Below are 10548 nucleotides of genomic sequence, written 5' to 3' on the forward strand. Positions count from 1 at the left end.
TCTGTGGAAACCTTTTCCAGTTTTCCATGACTAATGTCTGTGGAATGTGATAAGGGGACAAAAAAACCTATTTAAAGCAATGTAATTCTGTTGTTCAGAGAAGGTGACTGAGCACAGTCAAGTGTCTGTGTTGGTCACTTGACTGGAGTTCTCCCTCCCTTCCATCGGCCGATGTTAAGTAAAGTTTTGCACTGGTCTACCAAACAGTTTGTGTGGTGTCTGTTTATTAAGAAGCGAACCTGGTTTAGTAGTTAAGATAAGTAGCTTTTTCATCTGTCCTGGATCTCCTCCATTGCCAGAGTGAGCAACACCGGAAATTGGAGGAACAGCACCTCATATTCCGCTTGGGGAGCCTGCATTCGGCGGGCATGAACATTGAATTCTCCCAATTTTGTTAGCCCTTGACGTCTCCTCCCCTTCCTTAGCCCTCGAGCTGTCTCCTCCCATCCCCCAGCCCTCGGGCTCCTCCTCTTCCCTTTTTACTTCCTTCTCCCCGCCACCCCCTATCAGTCTGAAGAAGGGTTTCGGCCCGAAACGTTACCCATCTCCTTCGCTCCATATGCACCCGCTGAGTTTCTCCAGCATTTTTGTGTACCTTTGGTTTGGTTGTGTTCATTTCCAGAAAATGATTTGATATCTTAAGGGCTGCCCAAAGTATAAAGATAAAGCACAGCATCTTCTGAAACAAAACATTTAGTGATCACTATTTTCTATTTGGCTACTCGATGTCAGATTCACCCATTAACATTATTTGAAACGATGCTGTTTGGTGCAATGTGAAAAAAAAAAACTATTCAATTTTAACCAATGGTAAATGAAAAACATCCAAGTTCCAAATAGAATATTTTTGCATAATACTAGTAAAATTAAGAATTGTTTTATTTTATAATGTCATCCAAGTATTTTGCTTTACGAGCGTAACAATGAAAATGTGGATATTGTGAACAAACCACACTCCAAAACACATTATTTGCAGGAAAAAACTTGGTGAGAAATAAACAAAATACTAAAAACAAGCAGGAAGCAATGTTTAAATTTGCATGTATTAATACTGTCATTTCCAATTTTAGTTCCATTTTATTTATTACTGGCATTGTTAGCATTTGTCATCCATCCCTAATTGCAAAACCTGCCATGCTCTCGCATTTGCAATTTACTGGGGGAAAAAAGAGGAAATATTGATAAATGCATTTCGAGGTTTTTTTTTAAATAGGCAAAAATAACAACCGAAAAACTTTCTCCGAGACATAAAATTAATAACAATTAAGTCTGACATGTAATTAATCTCTTTTGGCCCACTCTTAAAAAATGTAAAATTGTGATAGTATGATAGACCGGCTTATACAATTGTATAATTGTATAAAGACGGCTTATACAATTAACAACATACAATTAACCACTTACACTAATTATACAATTAGTTAAAAATAACATTTTTGTTCCACTTGCCAGAGATACTTCAAGCATGATAAACAGTAGAGCAATTCTTACACTGACTGCAGTTGCATCCCAATTCTTTGTTATGAACGCGGTGCCCTCCATCTATCGCCCTCTAAAAAAATCTACCTTACTGATAATGTAACAGTCCCTGGCTCTACTAGCTGCACAATAAACATATCAACTTAAGGGCCTGTCCTACTTAGGCGATTTTTCAGTGGACTGCCGGCGACTATCAAGTTGCAGCCAGTCGCCTGAAAAACCGGCAACTGCAACTGTCAGAGTGGAACACACAGACACACACAAACACATCGCTTCCTTCACCAGCCCGTTATGAATTTTTTAGACAGCGCTCCCCCCCACTCGCCCTGTCTAAAAAATTCATACGGTGCAAAGCCAAGGTGATACAGACATACGCCGCGATGAACAGGAAGTTGGCACTGTAAAAAGACGGCTAAAGAACAGTGTACGGTAAGTCCCTTAAAAGGGGGGGAGAAGGGGAAGAAGGAGTGGAGACAAATTTTCAGAAGCCAGAGATACACGGCTGTGAAGCTCGGCAGACATTTAATATTACCGGTTGGTTACCCTTGGTTCTGAAAACTACTGCTTACCTTTTTTTTCCCCCCAATGAGCCAATGAAATTCACCGGTCAGCACTGGCTACAACTTACGAAAACCTTCGACCACCTGGCAACCCACTAGGACTTCCTGGCGACCCACCTACGGCTCGAGAATCCTTGCTACTCTCCATGGCGGCTTCATTCTAATCACCGCTAATTTTTAAACATGTTGAAAAATTCGCGGTGACCATAATGAGGCCGCGACTAGTTCCCAGAATGCGGGAACTCCTCACGACCATGAAGGCGACTCCCCAGCAACCACCTGCGAACATGTGGCGACCATGTGGTGACTGCAAAGTCTCCTGCAGTCGCCTAAGTGGGACTGGCCCATTAGTGTCAAACACGATGAAAAAGAAAACACTGAGAAATGAACTAGTATCAAGAAATTATTTTTAAAATCATCTCAAAAACATTGTTCTGCATTAAGCTTTTAGGGCTAAGCCGATCAGATAAACTGGAATGCTAAACAACACATATCTGAATCTGCTGAACTTGGAGGTCATGTTTAACTAAGCCGAGAATCATGAATACTGATGACCAGGAAATAATCAAATTAGGGACCTGAACAACATTGTGAATTCTGTAATACCAAACATTAGTTGATTTATCAATGTTAGAGTGATGAACTGATATTACTTCTAGGTAATAACACTTGTGTTTTTTTCCCCAAATGTTAAGTTTATCTGGGCAATTTTATTTTGAGACTGCTCCTTTTACTTTTCTCAGTTGTACTTATGGAATGGACAATTAATGCACAGTGTATGTGAAATGCCTTCACTGAAAAATACAAGGGTTATAATACATCCAAAAATGTATCTGTAGTTGGTGAAATAAAAGAAACTGCCTGCAAATATGGCAGTCCAGTAATTTTAGAATTAATGCCAAAGGTCTTGAAAAATCAACTTTATCCTGACTGACTGAAAATAGCAAACATAATTTTTGTATTTGCAGTAGGCAGCATTCAAGTAATTCCTGTAGTAATTAAACTTTAGCAATTGCTTCTGTGTAAGTACATTGTGAACATGCACCTGTGTACAGACGTAATAGTAACATCGAAGGAACAGTAACTGCAGCTTCAACACTTAACAAGAAAGATATAATATTTAATTAATAAACAGCATGATTTATCTCAGATTTATATAAGATAATATTTAGATAGAGCATAGGATAATAATTCTGTGGCATTTTGTTTATATGATAAAAATTACTTATTTTCAAAACTCAAGGAAAAGACTCCCTTTCCTGTTTGATAAAGCACAATATTTTTCCACTTAAATAACATATTTTACAATCATACGTTAATAATATGGTTGAATTAATTTTACAGATTGTATTAATAGCTTCATGCTGATTTTCCAGTATTTTAATTGTAAACCATATTCTTTAGTTTACAAAACATCATTGCAAAAACAGTTGCAATAATATATGTGCAACCTGATGAATATGATTTATATTTGCAGTAATACACACATTTTACCGAATATAATATTGGATTTGATTTGTTAGTAATACAATAGAAACAATTACCATTTAAAAAGTGCACTCTTGGTAAGTTTCTTTACTAAAGGAAAAAGCATTAATTTAAAATAAAATACTGATCAGTAAATCAATATATATTTCAATAAATATTCCATTCTTTCCCACTGTTCTTAAATTGACTGGTAATAAAGATACCGTTTCAAATTACTAAACTTTACCCCAAACACAAGACCAAGATCAAAACTACAACAGAGTGCTTCTTCAAGCTACTATGCTAACAAGCTTCAAACTTCAACCATCTTGCTATATGAACAAAATTCTCGCCAGATCACTCCTCAAGCGAAAGTGGATACATTTCAACATACTAAGATATTGAAGGAATAAACGATTCACATCTGCCCCATGACATAGCAAGACCATGAATGATCTCGAATCTCAGCATTACTTTTTTATACTTACCATAATTTATTCAACATCTAAAAGAACTATTGATGTCCATCTTGAATAAACTGAGCAATAGAACTGACCCCCTGGTTTGATTGCTCCAAAGAGCCATTAGCCTCCAGGTGAAGAAAAATCTTGTCACTCAAGTCCCGAATGGGCATCCAACCTGTGGAACTTGGTTCCAGGTACTCTAAACAGGGAAGACTTCATCCCTGCATCCAGGGCCGACCTTAAGCCGATTGGACAGATTGCTCCCGATTGGGCCCGCGAGTAAGGGGGCCCCACGCTAGAGTAATCCACTCTCGGCTCAGGTAGGTCTACCCAGGGTGGAGGCGGGAGAGAGGGACTGAGAGAGAGTGGAGGGGGGAATGGAGAAGGGGGAGAGGGAGAGGTGGGTCGTTCGCTCACGGCAGCGCTCCCGCCCCTCCAGTCCCCGTGCTTCACGCACACAGCCCCGGCTCCCCCCCCCTCTCTCCCCGGGGAGACGCGGTGAACAATACACGGAGGGTCGGGCGGGGGGTTGGCGCAACGTTTACAAACATCGGCCTCAGCTCACACCCGTCCGCCTGGACCCCGGCACCTGCTCCCGCCGCTAGCCCTCCCCCTCCCTTCTCTCCTTCCCTTCCTCCTCTCCTTCCTCTCTCTTTTCCCTTCTCTCATTCGCTCCCTTCTTTCTCTCCTCCCCTCCCACCTTTCTATTCTTCCCTCCCTCCCTTGTCCTTCCACCATTCTCTCTCTCTCTCCCTTCTCTGCCCCCCTCCCTCCCTCGCCCCCCTCCCTCCCCCCTTCTCTTCCTCCCTCCCTCCCACACATATAACGCAGACAACTAACACACACACATCACGCACAGACAACTAACACACACAACTAAGTTATGATGGGGCAGAAGCCCAAAGGGTAGGATGGGGCTGAAGCCCAAAATTTAATGCCTGGACTGGGTTTTCACCAAGGGTTATTGGTTTTCCAGGATCTATTTAATTAAATAACATTTTTTTTCATTTCAGTCACTAAAACAAGTGGTATTGTAACTATGTACGTTTCAGAGGTGATCCACACATTTTGTTTGTTACTTGTAGGCTTACATGTGTGCAATTTTATATTAAAATGTAGCTTAGATCTGTTTGGTCCATTAAGTCACATGCATTTTGATTACTTTCCATTCCACCATAGAGATATAAAGTCTATAATAGACTTTATTTGTGTTTCTATGATTCTACAGACCTCGGCTGGGAACCTGGGGCTCACCAAAATCGTTCCCAATTGGGCCCCGCACCTCCTAAGGCCGGCCCTGCCTGCATCTTCTCTATCTTGTAGATTTTGCATGTTTCAATAATATCTATCACCTCTAATTCTTCAAATTAGACTGCTTAATATCTCTTCCTGGGAAAACATGCCATGACAAGATCCAGAATCCAATTTGCACAACAGGATAAAAATAATGAGCTAAAAACAACCCGTTGGATGGGCACTGCGGGCCAGAGGGGTCCTGTTCCATGATATCGCCTGTCTATTTCCTTCCAGATTCTGCCACATCTGCTGAGTCCCTCTCGTCATAATGACTGGGTTATTTACTCATGACCCCAGCATTCACATTCTCTTGTATACCAAGAATAAGGATGATGGTTGAAATCAGGGCACAGTTTTGCTGCCTAGTATCTGCTAAATAACTAAAGAAAACGAAGACATCTGGAGAATAAAATGAATATCACTCTTCAATTTTTAAAACTAAACTCTGAATAAAAGAATGTGAGAATGTCATTTGGTTCCCACGGATCAATGGCTTCATTTACATTACAACTATAACACTACTGCAAGCAGTGTTCACGTTGCAATTATAGCAAAGCGGAATTACAAATAATTGAGGCTGGATGGAATCAGTCATTCAACACTTTGGCAATGTTACTGTTGCATTAATCTTAGTTTTAAAGTAGCATTTCTTTGTAAATTAGTTAGAAGCTACTGCCCTTATTAACAGAGAACTTGTCGTATGTCTGGACAACTGCAGGAAATTAACCGAAAGGAAATAACCTAACTGCCCATCTGTCTGGAACCCATTTCAGATGAATAAATTTCACATAAAACCCCCATACATTTCAGATGAGAACAATGTTAGTTTCCAGCAGCATTTTATTTTATGGTATCAAGAGGATCTTAGCTCAATGATACAACAAATATTAAAAATATTGAAGTGTCTACAGTTGCAATTATTGAACTATCCTCCAGTCTAATAAAATGTTATAAACATATTTCTGAATATATTCTTAAAATGACCAACAAGACATCAGAAAAATATTCCTGTCACAGCATTCGATTGTACATATTTAAATGTTGCCACGTGTTATTTAAAGGATCTCAAAATAAGCGGGTTAAGTTACTTATTTCAGAAAGTTGGAAATTGGTGTTTCCGTAATAGGACCAATGGTTCCATCAATCTTCCAACAAAGCACTGAGCGGTTCCAAGAGAGGGGTTGCTGCCATTTTTCCCAATTAAAATATTAGTAGTTTCATTTTTTACAAATCATTTAGAAAATACTCATATCAGGTGTTCTGGTTGGAATTCCTGTAAAAACACCAGCCTTAATAATATTTATTAGAATTTCCAAAGTAAACATATAAAACTAATATCTTACATCGTTTATTGCATTTTCAATTTTTAATTGTAACTTGGTTCAAGATATCAACCTGCATCGATCTTTTTTGCCTTTTGTTCAACCGCTTTTTTTTTGCATTTTAAAGCAGAATAATTGGACAATAGTGCAGGAAAGTCTCTTATCGACACAGCTCGATTGTGCAAATCTCACACCAAGTTAAACCCATATTCTTCAGTTTGAAAACGATACGCATTGCACGGTTTTGCCACATTGCAATATACCGAGCTCCAGCTTGCTTTGCATTTACCTGAGGAAGTGACCGGTGTGGTTGGGTTCGACGACAAGCCCGCTCCCCCGGTGCCCAGCGCACACGAGCTGTTGGGAGTTGCATTCTCACGCTTGATGAGCAGTTCGGCGGCTCCGGGCAGGGGAATGGGTCGGCTGATGCCCAGTTCCTCCTCTTGAGCCTGCTGTCTCCTGAGGGCAACCTAGAAATGAAAACAGCCAGTTCATCTCCGGCGAAAGAAAGACGTCTGATCACGGGCTTGTAAATATACTGTTTTGGCCCGTGACTGAAAATGTGTCGGTCTTATCTATTAGTTCCACTTGCAAATGGTTGCATTTTAAATTAAATTCAGTCTGTAAACAACAACTTTAAATAAATTAATGTGTTTCGCTTTGGACAAACTAATTTTACCGCAACAAATATTCAACGTTCAGTATTTTTTTTTCTGAAGCACTCATGAAAGATAATTAATGATGAATACACCAGAATATACGAATATATCGTCCCATCTAATACTACACAATCAATAATAGGGATTAAAACAAAGTAGGCACAATGGAAAATACGTTTATTTTGGTGACAGCTGCAAAACTGCAAATATGGCTATGCGGTTTTATCTTCACATATACAATCCCAAAGTAATTTGGCTTCCTATTCGTACCACAAATCCTGACATTCCAGTATATGTTTGTAAACACAAATTAACATTCAATTCAAAAGATACATTTCAAGTTACGCTGAAATTCACACGGCGTTCCAATACTGTATCCTGGAATCGCACTGATTTTTTTTCCAGGACCGGATATAAATATAACAGCTTTTCATTTATAACATTTAAATTAAAAAAGTGGAAGTGATGTGTTCAGCTCCATCGTAAGAATTTTTATGAAACGTCAATCTATTTACAGATCTATTTGCTGCATTAAGTCATTTGAATTCGAATGCATTAAATGCTATAACTATATTTGAGAATGTCAATTTAAATGCGTACGAAAACGTTCGCTGTGAATATTTCAATGGCAGTTACAAACAATTAAAAGTCTCGCAAAGTTGAACCTTCAGATATTATATAGGAGCGTGAATGATTTTGCAATCGTTTTCTATCAATTAAGTTGATCGGAAGCGCTAGTTATTTTAAATGCACGATTGATTTATAATTTTTGTATAACCGAGATTTATGAAAGTATCCCATCGTAAGGATGCAACGATTGGATTTCCACCGATATTTGATTACACTTGTGACAAGATCAACAGACTCGGGGTGCAGGCAGATGTCATTGCCTAACGCTGACATTTCTCGCCTGCGGAATTGGAAGAATGTGCATTTGCAACAGGTCCCCTTTCCTGCCCGGGAGCCAGAGTCCCTCCGACCCACGCCACCGCCGCAATTACCTGCGCTGCCATGACTCGCTGTCTCTCTGCGATCAAGTTGCATTTCTTGCACTGGCACTCTCTCCACATGCAGAACCTCTTGTGCCCCTTCAGGGCCGACACGTAGCCGTGATTCCTGCACCGGGCACACTTGGGCAGGCGAGGCGACTTCTTCGATGCCGGCGACACCGTGCCCGAGTTTAGCGCTTTGGAGTAGCTGCCGTTGACATTGTTGCTGCTGGCGTTGAGAATAGACTCGCCGTCGCCCACTCCGGCCGCAGCCGCCGCTGAAGACTTGGACCCAGCTCCGTTTGGCATCTTCCCGACAAAGAAACAGGTATTTCGATGCGGGTTTTGGTTATTGTAATCAATTGCTTGCTTACTTTACAGATTTGCTACTTGTCGACGGCGGGTTGTAACAAAGTTTGGGGTTGTTGCTGGGAGGCCGGGCTGCCTATCTCCAGCGCGGTCCCTCCCTGCAGCTGCACTGAGGCGTCGAGCACAAAATTGGCGGCTTTTTTTTTTGCAACCTTCAGCGCCCCCGGATCGGCCTCACGTGCCCCGGGTCACTCGCCGCACCATTGGCTGCCCGGCAACCCTGGCTCCCGCGCTCACACCCATCTTTGCTCACACCCATCTTTGCTCACACCGGCCCTGCCTCACCAGTCACACAGCTGAGCTCAGAGGGAGGAGCGGGGAGGGTGTGAAGGCTGCTTCCACTCCAGTAGACCCTGTACTGCTCATGAGATTAAAGAGCTGCAAACTGCAGACTGGCGTGGAAGACTGTTCCATGAAATATTTGCAAAATGAATGATTGAAATGACAACGATTAAAAGGATTGTAGGTGTAGCACCCATTGAATACACCAGACAGACTGGGGTGCCAATTGTAGTACAGGTATTCTGCAAAATCTCAACAAATTAGCCTGGGTAGCGCACAGAGATATTACAAAATGCACCAATGCCTGAACTATAGATACTAATCTTGATAAATATTACATGCAATAATAGAGCTGTTTAAGTAGCGCAGAGTTTGAACACCTTCCTGGATTAAACGTGTAGGAAGGAAATACTGGTTTATACCGAAGATAGACACAGAGTGCTGGAGTAACTCAGCTGGAGTAACTCAGCGGGTCAGGCAGCATCTCTGGAGAAAAACGATGGGTGACGTTCCTTCTGATCCGAAACATCACCCATCCTTTTTTCCAGAGAGGCTGCCTGACCCTTTGAGTTACTCCAGCACTTTGTGTCTACGGTATTCAATGTATTTTGAACATTTGGATCCTGATTACCCCATTAGACATTTCTAAGTGTATCAACGTATGCTGCTGCATACACTATGCAAGTTTTGATCACAATATTACAGATGCCTATGGCATAGAATCCATAATTGGTTCAGAAAATACCGTTTAGTTTGACCCCACCAATCATTCGCTCCCCCTCCTGCATTTCCAACTTACATCATCTAACTGAGCCCTAAATAATTCCACACAATATTCACCAGCACACTATGACAGTCTATCCAGCCCAAACTATGCATTAAACATATTTTGTGCATTGAATTTCCCAACAGCTGAGCAAAATCTGAATTAATAGTTTGTACCTGCAACCTGATGAAGGGCCATAATCCAGAATACTAAAATGTCCCATTCAAATCCTGAAGACACATCCTTTCATTGCTAATAATTTAAGAGTTTAACATTTCTGGGAATGGACAGAGCACATATATTGGTGGAGGGGGAATGGAAGGGGCAGCGGGTGGACGGAGGGGATGGAAGTGGAAGGGAAGAGCTGTAATTTGATGCACAATTTGCATCACCCAACTCAGGTTCAGAGTTCAAGTGCTGCTTCCCAAACTTGATCATAAAAATGCTCTGGAAAAGCACAAGCCTGTTCCATTACTGGTACAGTTTTATGGATTAGATATTAAACCAACCACTCTTAGAAGGGTTACGACCCAAAACGTCACCCATCCTTTTTCTCCAGAGATGATGCCTGACCCGCTGAGTTACTCCAGCGCTTTGTGCCTATATTTACTCTTCTTTGCCTGGTGGATGAAAGTGATCGATGCCCCGTGTCACTCACTATTAGGAATAACACCAATAATTTGGTCATTTTCATCATTACTATTTGTGGGAAAGTATTGTGCACAATTTAAATTACCATATTTCCCACAACAGCCACACTATTTCTAAAGGACTGTTAGCTAACAATGCAGTGCAACTTTTTGAAAGATGCGAAATAAATATGATTTTTTTTTGTCCTCATCCTCATTCTTTCAAGACTCTCACCCTCTTAAACTGATATATTAAACAAATGGCA

The 10548-nt window shown here is 41.0% G+C and overlaps 1 protein-coding gene across 2 annotated transcripts in view; it reads right to left on the bottom strand.

Annotated features, from left to right (window-relative positions):
- dmrt1 (doublesex and mab-3 related transcription factor 1) overlaps positions 1-8710 on the bottom strand; it is a 110707-nt gene extending 101997 nt beyond the window's left edge. For both annotated transcript variants that reach the window (XM_055632818.1, XM_055632819.1), the window contains exons 1-2: positions 8249-8710; positions 6878-7058 (exon numbers count right to left, since the gene is read on the bottom strand). In XM_055632818.1, the coding sequence (XP_055488793.1) occupies positions 6878-7058; positions 8249-8545 (478 nt within the window). In that variant the 5' untranslated portion in view covers positions 8546-8710. The remainder of the gene's footprint in view (positions 1-6877; positions 7059-8248) is intronic.
- Between the last annotated feature and the right edge of the window lie 1838 nt (positions 8711-10548).

The sequence above is a fragment of the Leucoraja erinacea genome, chromosome 3 (genome assembly GCF_028641065.1).
Source record: "Leucoraja erinacea ecotype New England chromosome 3, Leri_hhj_1, whole genome shotgun sequence".
In the NCBI taxonomy this organism is placed as follows: domain Eukaryota; kingdom Metazoa; phylum Chordata; class Chondrichthyes; order Rajiformes; family Rajidae; genus Leucoraja; species Leucoraja erinaceus.